The sequence below is a fragment of the Perognathus longimembris genome, chromosome 6 (genome assembly GCF_023159225.1).
Source record: "Perognathus longimembris pacificus isolate PPM17 chromosome 6, ASM2315922v1, whole genome shotgun sequence".
NCBI lineage: Eukaryota > Metazoa > Chordata > Mammalia > Rodentia > Heteromyidae > Perognathus > Perognathus longimembris.
Window position 1 is genome coordinate 52,944,761 of NC_063166.1, and position 20,101 is coordinate 52,964,861.

Below are 20,101 nucleotides of genomic sequence, written 5' to 3' on the forward strand. Positions count from 1 at the left end.
ACCATGTTCATTCCCTGTCATTGGCCTTCAGGTTATGTTGCCCTAAATCCATCCCTGGAGCAGCAACTGACGGGCAGCAGTTTTTCTCACCTCACCATGTCCAGTGTGGCTCATATACCAGAAAGCATGCACACACGCACACACGCACACACGCACACACGCATGTGTGCACATCTATACACTGTTAATAGTAGATTTTAAAGCCTATATTCGGGCTGGGAATGTGGCCTGGTGGTAGAGTGCTTGCCTAGTATACATGAAGCCCTGGGTTTGATTCCTCAGCACCACATACACAGAAAAAGCTGGAAATGGTGCTGTGGCTCAAGTGGTACAGTGTTAGTCTTGAGCAAAAAAGAAGCCAGGGACAGTGCTCAGGCCCTGAGTTCAAGCCCTAGGACCAGCAAAAAATAAAATAAAATACAAGCCTATATTCCAAAACAACTAGCCAAAGGAACCATTTTTATGTAATACAGAAACTTGCCAAAAGAGCCATCTTTCTGTAACGTAATTGTAGCTGTTTGGAATATAATGGGAAAATAAAACACTTAGAATTAAAAGCTATCTTGACAAAAACACATGTTTATTTATCAGCAAAATAAATTTGCTGTCCTCTTCTTATCCCCACAAAAGCAAACCAGGCAGCTGTCAGCTATACAAAGGAGCTCCTCTAATGAAAGGAAAGGTAGAAAGAGGCCATAGGCAAAGTCTGAACTAGTCACCAAGTCCCCTTCTGTGCCTGTTCACTGCCACCTACTGGAGAACTGAAGGACAGAGATGTACATGAATTTCTAGGATCAGGAATATTAACATTGAAATTTTCATGCATTTAACAGAGAGTTCCTTTAGGATCCAAAAATAACTAGATTTCTTTTGTAAGCTGACAAGTGAAAAATCCTGTTAAGAAATTTCATTTAGAATTTGATTCAGGGGGTTCTGGTTTTTTTCTTTCTTGTATGTGTTTCAGGTATATAACATGATTTGGAGGGTTTGGGAGCTGGTGCTGTATTTTAAACTCATGCTTGCTCACCTTGCTTGCTTACAGACAGTACTCTACTACTTGAACCATGCTTCCAGACTGTCTTTTTGCTTGATTACTGGAGCTGGAGTCTCTCAGACATTCTGCCAAGGCTGGCTTCAAACCTCAGTCTTCCAGGTCTCAGCCTCCTAAAGCTAGGATTACAGGCATGAACCACCAGTGCCCAGTCCCAACAACACATTTTAATATACACAGAGTGAACTAAATAAAGTCATATCACATATCCATCATCTGTACCTAACGACTATTCTTAGCAATGTCCAGGATACAGGATGATATTAACTGAAGTCCACATGATATGCATACATCTCTAAATTTATTTGTCTGAGATAATATCTTTGTACCCTTTAACCTAAGCAAGAAGGTAATCATTGAAAGATGGTTGAAGATTGCAAAGGTATAATGCATTACTCTACCATTTCCAGAAAAAATATTTAGAATGAAAAAAGACTTGTTGAATGCATGACACAACTGGTAGAACACTTGCCTAGCAAGCACAAGGCCTCGAGTTCAAACCCTAACATCACACACACACACACACACACACACACACACTAGTGAAATTAAGGTTTGGGTTCGTAATGCAGTTAACGATATTGTATCAATGTTCATTTTAATGTCTTCATCAATGTGCTATGGTTTATAAGACATTAAAGTTAAGAAAAGAAAAGCCTACATTTTCATGTGAACTTTTCACGCATTTTTGTTATCAGTAATTCTAAGACTTTCAGTTCCAAGAAATTCCAAGACACCTTTGAAGATTGGCCCTACTGTCTCCAATAAATCCCTATGTTTCTAACAAAACAAAGCATCTATAAGAAGAAAGAAAGGGTCTGATTCAGTTTTTTTTAAGTGTGGCTTAAAGTGGGGCCAGCCCAGGTAGAAAGTCCATGAGACTCTAATCTCTGAATAACCACCAGAAAATTAGAAGTATGCTCAAAGTAGTAGAGCGTTAGTGTTAGTAAAAAAAAAAAAGCTCAGGCACAGAGCTCAGGCCTGTGTTCAATCCCCAAGACCAACAAAAAACAACAACAAAAAGAAACATGGTTTAGTACCAGTTACACAGCCAACTCTCTCATGTGTCGCCCATGTGGCTACATCCTGCAAGAGAGGAAGCAAGGGGACAGGAATAGGAACATCTCTTCAGTTCCTATTCCTCTGCCTGCCAGGCTCATGTGTCTCTATCAAGTGTGTGCATTAATTAAAGCTTTTAAAAGAATGTTAAGTACAATAAGACTACATACGTTGCAAGGACTATCATACACCTTCTTTCTCTGTTTTAGTTGCCTTTTTTCTGAAAACTTATAGACTTGGCAGTAAATCCAGGTCAGACATTGCTTTTAGAACAATGAGCATTTACAAAGAACCTTGGGCTGCTCACCTACCCACCAACTCACACTTGGGATGAAACATTCCAGGTAAATAAATGGTTCTGAATGGGTGAATCATTCAGGGCTGCTGCTCTGCTGCCACCTAGTGGCATGTGGATGCTATAGCACTTGGCCCAGGAACAGGAACCCAGGCAAGGACGTTTTCTCCTCATGATCCCAGCTTGCTTACTCCAGAGTTATAACAAAAACATGCATTCTTGGGAAGAAAGGTATTAAAATAAATATGAGGTTACAGTGAATAATGTGTGTCCTCCATATCAGACAAAGGACTACTCAAGTCCTGGACCAGTAGACTGTCCCAGGCCCCTGATTTGAGGCTTACCTGTTTTGGGTCAGAAGTAGCAGCACTAGGAGCTGGAGACTCCAGTTCTATGGTCACAGGCCCATCATTCTGAATGTGCACTTGCATATAGGCACCAAACTTTCCATCTGAAAGAACAATTCAAAGAGCTACAAGAGCTGGCCACCACAGAGTTACTCTTTCTTTTTAAGCACATGTACATCAATAGAATCAGAAGCCTGGGGAAGACAAGGTGGTTGATCTTAAGGGGAGTGAGGAGAATGCTACAGTGTGCCCAAGACACCTGGGAAAAAAGAAAGGCCTTCAAATACCAGGGAAAGAACACAGACAAGTGCATGGTGGGTAAGTAAGCTGGCATGCCTACTCAGGGAAGCCATTTTAGCACCATATCCATCCATGGAGAGGCTCTGTGCTCAGGCCCAAGAAGTTGGAATGACCTCATGCCCTGGGGCCCCTCAGACACCAGAGCCCCTGAAGCTGACTCCCATGAGCCTCTGCTCCCATTACAACCCCATAATTTCCACCTGATTGATCCCTACCTAGTTTACTACTTCTTGTGATCCCTAACCTCAAATGGATTTAGCAAAATAGATGCATCAACTGTTGGGATCCATATTTCCCCTTGATGGAAGGGGCTTGATGGACCTCCCCCAGCCCTGGGGAATGCGGCCCTACTACCCCCTCTGGATTGGAATCCAGAGGAACCGGTTGGGCAAACAGCCCCCCCAACCTCTTAGCCAGCCCGGCGCCTACCAACCCGCCCTGGTTCGGCGCGCTTGAGTGACGTTAGCCCTTGGGGGTCAGGTGATACCTTTCAGCCTATCGACATCCTGGCCAAACCCCTCCCTCGGAATCATCTCCCCTTGTCCTTCTCTTAATAAAGTCAGTTCGCTCTAAGAAGCCGGCCCCGTTGCATATGTTCACCAGACTTCTAGCGTAAGGAGGCGATCACATATCTGCAGCAGATCCCGTGCACGTCAGGTCGGAGCTGACCCCCGTTCCACTCTAACTTACCTGCAGGTCGGGTGATTAGGGGAGAGGGCGAGAAAGGAGGGTGGAAAGAAAGAAGGAAGAGTCCGAGCCGGGAGGGGCAAAAAAAATCCCAACAATCAACCACTGGTTTTCTCCCACCCACAGATAGTAACACGGCATTGTACTAGAAGCACCCAAGCTGTTCACCAATTTTATAGGCAAGATTAATCTAGCTTCCACTGGGAAGCTGAACATACCCAAATAATAATGGTGACTCTCCATGACCTCCTATCAGATTAAAGTGGCCGCTCAAATCAACAGAGCTTTTGTTTTACCCATGTCACACTCACTAAAAAGACATCAGCTGGGAAGGAAATCATGTGTTTAATTGCATGCTAAAATTATGGCTACAATTAGTAGCAAATTTCAGCCACAGCAGTCCTCGGGAGGCTGAAGGCAGACTCAGGAGGAAAGGAATTATTTCCGACCTTGAGTTTCTGTTGCCAGGATATACAGCACATGCTTCATGGTGTTTATCATTCCAAGTAACAAGAAATTTATTTTCTTTTCCTGTTTTTCTTCAGCTAAGAACAGAGCTATTATCTGAATTTCCATTTGTACACACAATAAATCCAAAGACGTGTTTTAAGAGGTCTTAAAATGGTAACATTTTTTCCAGTCCAGATCAAAGCATGAAGTTCCCCAAGAAAAATTACACTGGCCATGGAAAATAAATACACTTTTTGAAATAAAAGACAAAACATATCTACAAAACTACATCTGGGCTCATATGATGATACAATCAAATTGTTCTTAAATGTAAGTCTCAGAGCTACAGGATAAGCTCGTGTCAAACATGTTTATACCACATGTTTCAGGCACAGAAACTCCAAGCAGGGGGGGCCAACAGCCATGAACCAGGCTCCAGCAGCAGCTGTCCAAGGCGCCCTGACAGCTGGATGCCCCAAGTTCCCACTCCTGTTGCAGAATTCACCATTTACCTATAAAAGGCTGTTATCCACACCCCTCTGGACAAGGTTGAACTGACTCTCATCACATCCCAAGAAGGTCCATGGCACAGTTTGTCTCAGGACAACAGCAGGACAGTTGTCCTGGGATAGTTATATCCAGGTGACTCTGCTTGTGGGTGTGTGCAGATTATGTAGAAGTCCTAGTCACTAAGATTATCCATGCCGACTACTGGTCATGGTAGTACATGGGCAAATGGGAGGATGACACAGAAAACCATGCCAGAAAAAGCCATCTATTGAAGAAAAGTTGGGAGAATTAATGTTTGGAAGCAAATCCATGTTGTCTGCTCTCCAGAGCCCTGCTAGGGCTCGAGAGAAGTCCACCTAAGCACATTCCCTAAAGTGGCTCTCCACCACTATTAAGGTGGCATTCTCACAATCAGGCTGCATTTCTGTTCTACTCATCTGTCCAAAGCCTGAACAAGGAAGAGGAGAAGTCACTACTGGAAATCCCAACATGGGGTATACAGGCTAGGGAAATTTTTAAAAAATCAAGCAAAGGAGAATGGATGTCAAAATCAAGACTATGGCCATGTGAGGGTTATTGCCTAGTTGCAGGAATTTCCTCTGCACCCACAGGACTTAGACTTTATCACGCCTATCTTGTTCTACAGGGAGTGGCCATGGAAGCCTGGCATCAGAGGCAGCTCCATCCTCGAGTACAGAGCTGCTTCTATAGAGACACGGTGCTCTTCAGTGTACCTCCCTATTCCAAGGACATGACCAAAGATCCCAGCACAGTAGCAGATGTATGGCTCCAAAGGACCTGGAAGGCAGGCAAGCACTCCTACGTCTTCAGAAGACACCAGATCAGTATAGAGTCAATTGGCCTTGAATGAAACAAGCAAAGGAACAGCTCCCAGGCCTTGAGTTCAAGCTCCTAACTTAGGGCTGGAGGTGTGGCTCAGGGTAGCACACACCTGCCTGAGTTCAAAGCCAGTTTAAAAATTTTTTAAACTAGGGGCTGGGGATATGGCCTAGTGGCAAGAGTGCTTGCCTCGTATACATGAGGCCCTAGGTTCGATTCCCCACCACCACATATACAGAAAATGGCCAGAAGTGGCTCTGTGGCTCAAGTGGCAGAGTGCTACCTTGAGCAAGAAGAAGCCAGGGACAGTGCTCAGGCCCTGAGTCCAAGCCCCAGGACTGGTCAAAAAAAAAATTTTTTTTTAACTAGAATAACTGTCCATCTACAAGGATAACTCACTCAGGCTGTTGTAGTGAGCACATCCTAGAAGCAGGAGATCCAGGAAGAGGATGTCACAACCATTTGTATGAGACATCAATGGCTGCACTGCAGCACCTGCTGCAAAAGTGGCATCCTGTCCCTACACTCTGTGTGCATGTCAAAGTACAGGCTAGCAGGATTTGACAATGGACCAGGAAACATAAAACCATACAAAACTCTGATGCTTTGTACCACTTAGTAGAAACTAAAACAAGACTAAAATTCAAAATAAAATAAGGAGGGGAACAAATAAACTAAAAAAAGTAAAAGCTCAATGAAAATAATTGGAGATTGAAGGCATGGCTCAGGTGGTAGGGCACCAGCCAATGAGCGGAAGCATCAGATATTGAGTTCAAGCACCAGTCTTGTGAAAAAAGAAAGAAAAAGAAAAAAATGAGTAAGGAAAACACAACTACACTACAATGAAAAAAGGCTATGATTCTAGAGCTAGGTATGGTGATATATACCTATAGTTCCAGATACTAAGAAGGCTAAGGTAAAAGGATTGAAGAGGAATTTTAGACCAGATTGAGTAACATAATTAACGTCCATATGAGACAGAGAGAGAAGAAAGACAGACAGACAAAGAGACAGACAGACAGAAAAGTTCACAAGACCCCTTCTCAACCAAGAGCTGGACATGTACTGTCTGTCATCCTAGCTGCTTGGGAAGCTGATGCAGTTCCAAAACAAAAATGTTCATAAAAGCTCTAATCAAGTCACAATAGCCAAAAAGGCTATCCATCCAAATGTGCACCAACTGATGAATGAATAAATAAAATTATATACTCATGGTATAAAATGATATACTCATGGTATGGAATATTCATAAAAAGGAATAATGCTATCAGCAGCAGGAATCTTAAAGACATTATCCTAAGGAAAGAAGCCAGTTATAAAAGACCACATCATATGATTCCACTTACATGGATGTCAAAAGCAGGTAAATCCATAAAGTCTGAAGGCAAGTTAGTGGTTACCAGGGGTTAAGGTCAGGAGAGAATGAGAATAACTGTTTAAGGAGTATAGTAATAAAAATGTTTTGAAACTAGATAGTATTGGTGATTGTAAAACATCATTGTACTAAATGTCACTTGATTTATATTTTAAAATGGCAAAAGTAATTGACTTTATGGTATTTTATCACAATGACAAATACTATTAAAATTAATTTGAAAGAAAAATACTAGAAATGAAAAAATTATTTGACTTATAACTCAAATGGTGGGTGAAACTCTAGACTGGACATAAAGAAAGGATCAACAAGGAGTCTTTTAGAACTGAAGGTAAATCAGAAGGATTTACTCAGAGAAAGAATGGTTAGGGGGCCCTATTAATTATAGTATTCATTTGGTCAATAAAACCCTGGTTCGAAAAACATAAGGAAAACCCTAATTTATCAATATTTCCGAATTTCTAATCCTGAATTAAAATTAGGCTTTGAATTTTTCCTATTCCTCCTACTGAATGACTCCCAACTTTTCCTTTAATGCCAAGTCACTATATATACTTGGAATGCAACAATGATAAAAACTTCTTTTATCTATGCCTGTAACTTTTTTAAAAATACTGTCCTATTTTTTTCAGATTGAATTGCTATCATAGACTCTGTGGGAAGAGAATAAAGAGCTAGGCTTCAATTCATAAACAAAAGTATAGAGAGAGTTCGATAAATAAAAGAGATGAAGAAAAATAATGACAGGAGGGAAAAGGAGCCCAGAAAGGAGTTATATTAGTCTGCTTTCTGTTATTATAACAAAAAAATCAGAGATAATCAACTTATAAAGAGGAGGAGTTTAGGCTCATGGTTTCAGAAGTTTCAGTCAATGGTTGGTTGGCCTGGAAAGGTGTAATATCAGAGCAGGGAGTAAATAGCCTGTGGAAAGGCATAACATCATAGCAGGAGAGAGTTGTGGGAGAAACTGCTTACCTCATGGCAGCTGGGACCCAAGGACTTAATTTCCTCCAAGTAGATTGCCCCTCCTAACGTTTCTACTGCCTCTCAATAATGCCACAGGCTGGAAACCAACCCCTTAACACAAGGGCTTTAGGGAACACTCAAGATCCAAACTGGCAGCAGGCAGGGAGGGTGGATGGAATGGCAGAGCCTACAAAATGAGCTTGTCCTTAACTCCCTGGCCTGTGCCATTCACTGCACAAAATAGCAACACCTACCATGTGTAAGAGCCTCTGCCATAACTACAGTATTATTAAATCTCCACTATGCCACAGTCACAGACATTTATTTTAGGTAGGGAAATGGAAGCCCAGTATGATCAGATTTCTCTTCACAACAGATAATCAATTAAGGAAATCAGGAAAAGATAGTAATAAAAATGAACGTGGATACAGTTCACCACATGGGGAAGAGGGAAGCTCAGCTATAGCTAATATGATGTAAGTTAAGTCCACAGTAGAGACATGCACAAATAAATAAGAAAGAAAAATTACTGAAGAGAGGGGAAAAAAAGGAAAGAGCAGCCGTTGAACACGTGTATCAACATCTACACGAGGATCTGTCCACACAGCAGCTTTCAAGCCTGCAACTCATGAACATGAAGATACAATCCCACATTGTAATTTCCTGAAATTATTTATTTATTTATTTATTTATTTGCCCGTCATAGGGCTTGAACTCAGGCCCTGAGCACTGTCCCTGGTTTCTTTTTGCTCAAGGTTAGCACTCTACCTCTTGAGCCACAGCACTACTTCTGACTTTTTCTATGTATGTGATGAAGAATCGAAGCCAGGATTCATGTATACAAGGCCAGCACTCTACCGTTAGGCCATATTCCCAGCCCTGAATTTATTTTTAATAATATTTTATTCTATTGTAAAGGTGATGTAGAGAGGGGTCACAGTTACATAAGTAAGGTAATGCGTACATTTCTTGTCAAACAGTGTTTCCTCCTCCCTTGTTTTCTCCCACTTTCCCTCCCCCCGTCCCCCCAACCAAGCTGTAAAGTTCATGTCTAACATAGCATCTCATGAGTATCGCTGTTGCATTGGTTTACACTTTGTCACCATTTTCTTAGTCCCTTTCCTTCCCAAATCAGATAAACATATATACAAGACACAGGGTACCAAAATCAAAAACAGTGACAAGGGATAAACCAAAGGGAAATCAAACGAAAGAAAAAAGAAATAACTTTTCACAGTTCATTAAAAAAAATCTTGTTTCCTGTTTCCATATCTTGGAGTTCATTTCAATTAGCACAACTTTATATGGTCATATGTACATAGCTGTTGAGCTATTGTGATCCTCTGGGAGCCTATGTTTCTTTGGGTCTGGCTTTAAAATAATGACTTTGGCAATACAGACCTTGCCAAAGTCTATAAAACAGGCTTCTTCTGAAAATTCATTCATACTGCTAAAATGAGGCAAGTAGTTAAAAAGGGAAGAAAATTAAGGAAATCCACAGAAATTAAATACTAATGACAAAGCAAAAGCTGGATATCGTCTCCTGGTACCTTTTGATGAAGCTGCAAGAGACCTGCACATGATGTATGTTCTTTGCCAGGCACAAAGTAACTTCCATAAGGGTCTATTCACATTTCTTTAGCTCTCTGACAGCCATGACAGATCAGATCCCATATAGAAAATATAGGTAGTACTTTTAACACTGAAGCAATACTTACTTACTGAATAAAGTCCATGGGTGAATGCCTTCCTGAGCCCCTTACACAGGACTCAGAACTGGAGCCAGAAACTTGAGAGGAAATGTCCCTCTTTGCACTCTATTTTGGACTGAAATTTATTTCTTTTCCCCCTGCCTGTAACAGTAATATATGTTCAGCATTCAACTTGGAAAGCGTTTAACACCTGCCACCAAATGTGCTTTCAACATTTATCCCAAGCCGGGGGGCTGTAGAGCCCACAAATGACTGAAGTTCCTAGGCTCGCTCACACAGTCCAGGGGCCTCAGTAAGGCACCCTCAGTTCTGACTCTCTCTTGTAAATAGAGGGAGAATACTGGAATTCATGCACTGGAATTTTTCTTCTAACACAGTTCCTTTAAGTAGAGCAGGAGAGTGAGAAAAGTCCCTTCCTTTAGGAGCACAGGAACTGTGAAAGATGTGAGGTAGCTGCAAAACCCTTTCACTCTTTTCACTCAGGATGCATGTATCCCTCCTCTTGTATCCCTTCTGGACGGGTAGTGATACTCTGAGACAAACAGCATATAACAGAAGTAAACCTGTGCCTGTTTACAGGTCTGGAATTCTATCCCTTGATTTGCAACACCTATTCTTAGGATGTTTGCTCTGGAAGGATCCAACACCACGTTAGAAACCCAACTACACTGAGAAAACCTGATTGTGAGAAGCCTCGGGAATGTGGGGGGCCCAGAAGGATTAGGTGAGATAGGAGGAGTTAGAGGAGAAAAGAGAAAGGATGAAAGTACACACATCCATCATAAAAAGGAAGAAGGCAGGGGCTGGGAATGTGGCTTAGCGGTAGAGTGCTTGCCTACCATGCACAAAGCCATGGCTCAAGAGGTAGAGTGCTAGCAAAAAGAAGCCAGGGACAGTGCCCAGGTCCTGAGTTCAAGCCCCAGGACTGGCAAAAAAAAAAAAGGAGGAAGGCAGCAATGGAGGGAGAAGAAAGGAGTACATACTATCTAGAGAACTCGCTAAGACACAGCAAGAGCCTCTAACTAGATCACCCACAAAAACATCTCCTGGTACTACAGTTGTCTCTTATGTCACCCTCTGGTCTCAGCTGAAACACCTCTTCCCATGTGCTTGCTGCTAACAACCTTAGAAGCCAGTCAATGCAACTGATGGCCATGTTGTAAACTGCCAACAATGTTTGTCAAGCACTCTCTTGCGCTCCTCTATCTACATCTGTCCCTGAACCTCTTAAACCCTCTCAGGCTAGTTGTACATCTGCTAGAGCTAGGAATCCCTACATCTTTCCCAAAGACCTGGCCACAAGCTTCCTCCAGCCAGGTGTATAACCACTCCTCAGGACCAGATGTCCATCCAAACCCCTGCCCAGTGTCCTATTCAAAAAAGAGTACATTTGTGCACCTAGCCACACCCTAGATGTCCAGGGTGCTGTGAAAGCTGCCTTGCTACAGAGTGTTCCTTTGAGCTATCAGATACACCATTCATTTGCCCAGAGGTTCCAGGAATGCGGGGGATGCTTAGTACTCAACCCAGAGAGTCCTAGGTAGCTCTGAACTCTGCTCTGAGGCTGACCTGTCCAGTGTCCTGAATCATCACACCAGAAGACGAGGCTCAGAAGAGACAGAGTAGGAGTGTTCCCAATTTAAATACATCATTCCCAGAAACTCCAATTTCTATTTAATTGGAATGCCAGTGCATGCCCACATTTAAGCATAACAATTAGCAACTTTCTGCAAAATTATTACAGTAGACCCTTGATATCCTCTGGTATCTAGATCCATAAAGACCCCACAGAGAAAAATCAAGTATACTGTTCAGTGCTGTACTGTGGATGGATGCTTGGTTCATTCTTCGTATAATGCCATCCAAATTTGACTAAAGACATGCCAACCTTCAACAAGTCTCGAATTTTCATTTTATCACTTAAATTAAGCACATAGATTTTTATCTTGCTTTTGGGCACCATTTGCTTTTATGGGAAGTGAATTTTCACAAAATTAAGCTCAGAGAAACACTCAGTATCTCATACAATGACTTAAACGCAACTGACAATAGTACAAGACTGGCTAAGAGCATCTCTACACCAAATGAGCAGCTTGAAAGTCTCTGTTTTTTGACATCCCTTTTGAGTTATTTCCTTCTTTATTTTTTTGCTATCCTTGGTCAAAACTGCATTAATAAATCCCAGATAGGGAAGGTTTATTGCAGTATGGATGAGTCAAGAAGGTCTAACAAATGACTTAAACCCAGACCAGACAAAATGGAGCCCAAGCACACTGATACCACTGCCTTTCTGCCTAGCCCATAGCACACAACACACCAGTCAAGAAAAAATCTGATTAAAAAATTCTCATTTGCTCATGCACAGTCGATAAATAAGAGAGTGTGTGCATACCCCAGAGGCCACATCAGGGCAGAGGGGGGTGACACAGGCAGAGAGACCTGGAAAGCAGGAACAAAATGACCACCTTCAGCAGAAAAGAGGAAAACCCTCAGCAGAAGCAAAAAGGACCTTAAATTGCATCTTATTAAAACAAAACAAAACAACAAAAAAAAAACACATCTACTGCCTGCTAGCCCAGATACAGATCTTAGTGGGCTGCTTTTACCCATTCTCATGAGCCCTGTGAGTTTTGGCAATGGTTTTGCAAAACATGAGGCTTCTCAGAACAGATACCCTAGTGTAACAAAAGCATCCCTGCTTAGATCTCCCTGCCTCACCTACCGTGAACTCCCTTAGGGCAGGAACAGTATCTCCTTCCCCAACAGTGTAAAACCAGACCCTAGCACCAAGACTGGTGGACAGTGTCTTATTGACAGAGAAATCACAAAAATACAACTTGAGTGGAAACAACAGAATGTATACCAGCAGAGAGAAAAAAAAGTCTAAAACACTGCATTAACATCACTACTCTGAGATAAAAGACAAACTAGCCATAGGGTGTAGTACTCTTGTCTTACTAGATCCATGTGAAATGTAAAATGCCCCACTGAGCTGGGCACTGGTGGCTCACTCCTGTAATCCTAGCTACTTAGGAGGCTGAGATCTGAAGATCTCAGTTCAAAGCCAGCCTGGGCAGGAAAGTCTGTGAGACTCTTATCTCCAATTAGCCACCAGAAAACCAGAAGTGGCACTGTGGCTCAAGTGGTAGAGCACTAGCCTTGAACTGAAGAGCTAAGGGACAATGCCCAGACCCAGAGTTCAAGCCCCATGACCAAGAAAAAGAAAAAGAGGAAGGAAGGAAGGAAGGAAGGAAGGAAGGAAGGAAGGAGAGAGAGAGAGAGAGAGAGAGAGAGAGAGAGAGAGAGAGACCCCAAGTGACTTCCTTGAGCACAGCACAGAAGGCAGGAGAGCCCCCAGTGGACCTGATGAATATAAGATAACACAGAAGGTCAACAAGGCAAGATGGTATAGCTTTTGTAGTGAAGCTTGGGGTCCTAGAGATGGCTGGCAATTCCAGCCTCTGACACTTATTTGATGAGTGACCTTATCTGTTGCCCTCAGTTTTCTCCTCTACAAAATAGGAGTGATGCTAGTACCCACCTGATAGGACTATTGTGAGCATTCACTAAGATAATAAAGGTACATAGCTAGGATGTAGCATTTTCTCAGTATGTATAAGACCCAGAGATGGGGAAAAGAGAGGGGGGAACAAAAACGGGAAAGAGTTTACTTTTCACAAGGCCCTAATGGTTTTTGGCATACTATACTCTCTAATAACAATAATAAATGTGTGTGTGGACCAAACCATAACTAGCCTGACCTCAGAGCTCCCATTTCATATGAATCCAGGAAAAAAGCTTGGGCTCATACCCCCAAGTAAGCCATGAAATAATGGGAAATGGAGAGCAGACCTTGCTGTCCAGTGCCTGAACCACAGCTGCTCTGTTCAGTGCTCTGTGCAGGGAGGACTGTGGCTGGCATGGAATGTCTGTTGAATGGGGACCAGCTGTGGCAGGAAAGAAAATACAGAAAGAATAAAAGGGACAATAACTGTGTATTTAAACTTTAGCAATTAATGAGAAAAACAATTAAAATATTTATGCTAAATAAAATATCAGTTATGAGAGAAGGTAGTGAAAATAAATGTTAAATCTAATGAAACTACCTTCAGTTTAGAGCTGAAGTGGCCCTGAAAATCATAAAACAAAGAAAATGCATTCAGCAGTTTGTTTACATTCCAATATCCCTTGGGCTCACAGAAGACTTTCCATCTTGGAGGTAGAAGCCAAATTCTTTTTTTTTTTTTTTTTTTTTTTTGGGCCAGTCCTGGGGCTTGGACTCAGGGCCTGAGCACTGTCCCTGGCTTCTTTTTGCTCAAGGCTAGCACTATGCCACTTGAGCAACAGCGCCACTTCTGGCCATTTTCTGTATATGTGGTGCTGGGGAATCGAACCCAGGGCCTCATGTATATGAGGCAGGCACTCTTGCCACTAGGCCATATCCCCAGCCCCCAAATTCTTAAAATTAACCAAAAGACAGAAAATGTCTAAGACATGTTTTATGTACTTTATTCCACTGAGGCTGTAAAAGAATTAAGGTCAAGAGAGACAGTGACAGTGACTATGTGCTGCTGATGTAACTATAGTCACTTTGAATTCCCAAAAGACCTGGAAATTAATTGCAATTAGAACTCTTTGCATACCTCATGTCAACCGTTCATAAATATGATCAGATGTATCCTATTCCATGAGCTTAAATTCTGATCCATTTTTAAATTATATTGTTTACAGTGCCTCAATTCAGATACTTCACATGTTTTCCTGAATAAAATGCTTATCACTTAAAAAGGTAAAAGGTATTTTTAGGAAAACAAAGTACCTAATAATGTATAAAACACCCTTCCTTAAGGAGTTAGATGAAAGCTATTTTGTTTTCATTCAAGCTTTCTATAATATCTGTCAATGTTCTCCCATTTAAAGTGCTTTCTGAAACACATCTGAGATTACTCAGAAATGGTATGATTCTAAAAACATCTAAAGCAGAGAAGACAATGCTGGCAACATCTCAGCCTCCTTCAGCAAAGAAAAAAAAAATTACTCACAGGATCTGTCTTAATTACTCATTCTGTGAAAAACATGTTTTCAGCAAAGCCATGTCAGACAACCGTCCCCTGATGAGACTTAAATATGGAATTATAAACTTAGCTATTTCCAAAAGAAGCAAATGTGTTCCGCTGAAGTAAACAGTGAGATCTGATTTAAGGCAGAAGTAAGTATCCTGCTCACGTGGAATCCATGTGCCCTATATCAAAAGGACATCATTTTCTAGTAAGAAAATTAAAAGAAAAGGAAATGCAAGGAGAAAAGGGAGTATCACCTACCTAAACCTGAGTGAACCTGATGAGCTGACAATCCTCAGTGAGAGGTTCTACTACAGAGCTTTAAAAATATTGAATAAACATTATCATCCAAGGATGAAAACAAGCCTAGTAAGACCTGGGATGCAACTCAGTGGTAGAGGAAAATAATAGCTTTATGCACATGACCTTATAAGCCCCATCTTAAAAACTCTCATTTTTAGATAAAGAAAATGAATTATAAATGCGTAAACCAATTACAAAGGTCATAAATCTTTAAATGTGATAGAATTTAAGACTAGATTACTTTTTTGCCTCTAGATCCTGTTTTTCACAAAACATCATATTAATTGCAGTTAAAAAAACTCAATATTATCAAAAGAAAGGGAAATTCAAAGGAAAGAGTTGACTTGTATTTTACAAAAAATCAAATTCAATTTTTTTCAATTAGATATATTTATGAGGAGAGTTGAATCAGGATTAGGAAATAAAGATTTTCTTGTTTTATATAATAGTTTCCCAAGGCTTGTTTTTTCAAATGGCTCTATTCATTTCTATCTGAGTGGTTCTTGGCAAAAGGAATGAAAGAGTTTAATAAAGACATAGTTCAGGAGATGCTGCATAAATTAGGCAGCATGAATGATCCCTTTATCTGGTCATGAATCCCTGGCTTCAAAGCTGGCTTCAGCTTTTGCTGAAAGTAAATCCACAAATGTATCCACATAAGGAGGACCTTCTAAAAGTCAATGCCTGGGAAGAGGGAAGATGGCGCCGTCACAATAAGGAGGCACCCCAACTCGCTGCAACTGAACAGTGAGCTGGGAACTCTAGCACCCAACACCCCATCAAGAATCCAGCAAACCCAACAACCAGAAGCAACAGAGAAACACAGGAAACGAAAAAGAACAAAAAAAGAAGAGCCTATAACCTGCACGGAGCCGGAAAATCTCCAGGGTAACCACCCCCCCCCCCCCCCGCCAGGCTGGGAAAAGAGACCCGGCGCCGGCAAACCAACAGCCGAAAAGTCACATGAGGAGCGCAGAGTCCAGACAGCAGGAGCTCCACAGACTCCAGACTGAGCGCGGACCGACCCAGACAGACAATAGCAGCGAGGGACCAGGCGGTGCAGACGAGGAGAGCCAGGACTGCCACCACCAAATGACCGATCGCCACACCCCAGCACCCCAGCCCTGAAAAGCCCACAGCAGCACGGGACACACACACAATCCAGAACCAGTAAGTTCCCCATTACCGGCCCCCAACGGAAGACCAGCTCTAGCAGAGACCCAAAACCTACAAAGAAGCTAGAGCTCCCTCCCTCCCCCTCCCTACCCCGAGGGAGGAGCCCCATATCTGGCGGTTCTAGGACCCTACAGCCTCTGGGAGTACACGGGAACTAGCAGAGGCGGAGCAGCGCCCAACAAGGGGAACAGGAAACACCTTAGTCAGGCATTCCCCACAAAGCCCCAGCAGAGGAGCCTGAACCTGGCTGCACCGGCCCCACCCACTCCCCAGCAGGGGCCCGGGGACTGGTAGGCATTGGAAGCCCCACCTGAGGCACCTGGTCCTTGCAGACTTTTTGAACAACAGTCACAGGCTCACTGGTGTGCAATACCAGCACAGCAGGGACACCTGGGCCCGAACACACGCCCCCCTCACAGCCAAGGCGCAGAGAGTCTGTGGGCACCAACCCGAGCCCAGACACTTGATCCTGCTGGGGTCCATGCATACCGCCCCCCCACAGCAAACTCGCGAGAGGGCACAAGCACCCTCCAACAACTCAGGGCAGCACGTCCCCAAAGGAAGCACTAGAGTGCACATGCACACGCCCCCCGGAGGGCCAGCGTGGGCCAGCATGGTAGCCCTCCAGCAAGAGGACCTCTTGCCCAAACCCCCATGGGAGTGCACAAGCAGGCAAGCTGCCCCCTCAGCAGCAACACCCGCTCTGATAGGTGCACTCCGCACAGGTGGGCAGGGCCCCCCAGCGGCTGCGCCCACTCTGATAGGCACACTCCACACAGGTGGGCAGGACACCCCAGCGTGGGCACCCGCTCTAATAGGTGCACTCCGCACAGGTAGGCAGGGCCCCCCAGCAGCAGTGCCTGCTCGGATAGACGCACCCCACACAGGTGGGCAGAGTCCCCCAGCGACAGCACCTGCTCTGATAGGCGCATTCCGCACAGGTGAGCGGGCCACCCCTCAACAGCAACACCTGCTCCGACAGGAGCAATCCACACAGGTGGGCGAGCCGCCTCTCAGCAGCAAATCTCAATCTGAGAGGTGAGCTCCTCTGACCAAGGTACCGAGTGGAAAAAAGAACCAAAGAAGAGAAAAGCCTCCACGCCATGCTGAATCAGTGACCCGCAAACTCCCACCAGGGGCATACTAGGGTCAGCACAAAACAGCGGCAGAACACTATCCTGCAGAGAAAGACACAGAACCTACCCACCCCCAAGTGCAGTGAGGGTGACCACCTCCGCAACAACCGAGACGGGCACACTCACCCACTGGGCAGTAAGGTTCAACAGCCAAACTCAAACCCAGAGCCAGGACACAAACAAGTCTCCCACTGATGGACCAGCAGGAACCAGCAAAAAGCCAAACCAAGGAAGCCACCTACAGATCTCCAGATGCGCAAATCACAAAGAAATATTACAAATTTCATGAAAGGGCAGCCAACTCGCCAGTTCCAAAAAGCAGTACAACCGAAGAGGAGATGGATAATAAAAAAACAACTGAGGCTATGATAGCAGAAATGATGGAAAGGGGGCTGGGGATATGGCCTAGTGGCAATAGTGCTTGCCTCGTATACATGAGGCCCTGGGTTCAATTCCCCAGCACCACATATACAGAAAATGGCCAGAAGTGGTGCTGTGGCTCAAGTGGCAGAGTGCTAGCCTTGAGCAAAAAAAAGAAACCAGAGACAGTGCTCAGGCCCTGAGTCCAAGCCCCAGGACTGGCAAAAAAAAAAAAAAAAGAAAAAGAAAAAAGAAATGATGGAAAGCCTCAGGAACGAATTCAGAAAACAATTCCAGGAGTTCAGAATGGAAGTCTCGAAGGACCTTCAGGAAATCAAGAAAGAAATGGAAGCAAAAATGGATACAATGTAAACCTCCATTAAAGAAGACCTTAACATACTGAGACGCGAAATGCATGAAAAAATAGATTTAAAATACAACTCTTTAAAGGAAGAAATTTCCACGATCAGAGCTGATCTGGCAACCATAAATAGCTCCCTGGCATCCATAAACTCCACACTTGAACCCACAGCACAAAGAATTGACCATATTGAATCCCAAATCTCTCTCTTGGACGATGATGCAGCCGATAAGGACCAGAAAATTACCACACTACAAGAAATGGTAAAGCTCCAGGGCAGACTAATCCAGGAGCTAGTGGACAAAGACAAGAGATATAATCTGCGCACAATTGGAATAGAAGAAGGAGCCGAATACCAGAGCAGAGGGCTTCAACATATTTTCAATAAAGTCATTGCAGAAAACTTCCCCAATCTCACAAGGGACCTCACCCAGGTAACCGAAGCCTATAGGATGCCTGGCAGATCAGACCCTAGAAAATCCTCACCCAGGCACATAATAATCAAGACTTCAGATCTCAAGAATAAAGAGAAAATTTTGTATGCAGCCAAAGCGAAGAAAGAGATTTATTACAATGGGAAAAGGATCCGAATAACAGCAAACCTATCCACACAAACCTACCACGCACGAAGAGAGTGGAAGAACATAATCCAAGTCCTATAGGCCAACAACTGCCAACCCAGAATTAGATATCCAGCGAAACTATAATTCATATTCAAGGGAAAAACCAGATCTTTCCATAGCAAAGAGGATCTAAAGGATTATGTGAATAAAAAACCAGCCCTACAGCGAATTCTAAGAGGGGAATCCCACCCAACAGAAATCGTACAGGACACACAGACAGAAACAGAAAGAAACAATAGCCAGAGCCCAACAGAAAGAGCAGCTCACTAAAGACAAGAAAAAAAAGAGAGGAAAAAGAGCCTAACAGGAAAATGGAAGGGGAAAAAAACACTCTTATCCTTGATCTCTTTGAATATAAACAGTATAAACTCTCTGATAAAGAGGAGCAGAATGGCAGAGTGGATCCCACAAACAAAAAGTTGCCATCTGTTGTCTACAAGAAACCCATCTTACAGCAAGGGATAAAAACAGGCTTCGAATGAAAGGATGGAGCAAGATCTTCCAAGCAAATGCACCTACCAAAACGGCAGGAGTAGCCATCCTGATCTCAGACAAGCTGGACTTCTCATTAAAATCAACTCAAAAAGACAAAGAAGGACACTACATTTTAATACAAGGAAAAATCCAGAATCAAGACATCACGGTGATAAATGTATACTCACCGAACTAAAGAGGCCCAACATATGTCAAGCAAATTCTCACAGAACTACAGAACAAGACAGACACAAACACAATCATAGTGGGTGACTTTAATACCCCACTCTCTCCGAGAGACAGATCCAACACCCAGAGGATTAGCAAGGGAGCTGAGGACCTAAGTAACACCATATCCTAAATGGATCTGACAGATCTATACAGAATCTTTCACCCTACAGAGACCAATACACCTTCTTCTCAGCAGCCCATGGATTATACTCCAAAATAGACCATGTCATAGCCCACACAAAGAATCTCAGTAAATACAAAATTATTGATGTCATTCCATGTATTATACCTGACCACAGTGGAATAAAGGTAACCCTCAATAACAACGGTTACCACAGAGGCTATACACATTCTTGGAGGCTAAACCCCACACTGTTATCTAACACTTGGGCCACAGACCAAATTAAGGATGAAATTAGCGAATTCATAAGCCACAATGACAATGAAAATACATCACAAAGAAACCTATGGGATACAGCTAAGGCAGTACTGAGGGGCAAGATCATTGCCCTCAGCACTCAAATGAAAAGAATGGAAGCAGAGCAGGTGAATAACCTCACGATGAAACTAAAACAACTGGAGAAACAAGAAATGATCGAATCTAAAATGACTAGGAGGAGAGAGATGACAAAGATTAAAGAAAAGATAAATCTGATTGAAAATAGACTATTCAACAAATAAATAAGACTAAAAGCTGGTTTTTTGAGAAAATAAATAAAATTGACAGACCCCTTGCAAGACTTACAAAAAAAATGAAGAGAAGAGACTCATATACGTAAAATCAG

General features: G+C 43.0%; 1 protein-coding gene across 2 annotated transcripts in view; it reads right to left on the reverse strand.

The window, feature by feature from the left end:
• Dtd1 (D-aminoacyl-tRNA deacylase 1) overlaps positions 1 to 20,101 on the reverse strand; it is a 160,491-nt gene that overhangs the window by 128,075 nt on the left and 12,315 nt on the right. For both annotated transcript variants that reach the window (XM_048348730.1, XM_048348731.1), the window contains exon 4: positions 2,750 to 2,856. In XM_048348730.1, coding sequence (XP_048204687.1) covers positions 2,750 to 2,856 — 107 coding nt within the window. The remainder of the gene's footprint in view (positions 1 to 2,749; positions 2,857 to 20,101) is intronic.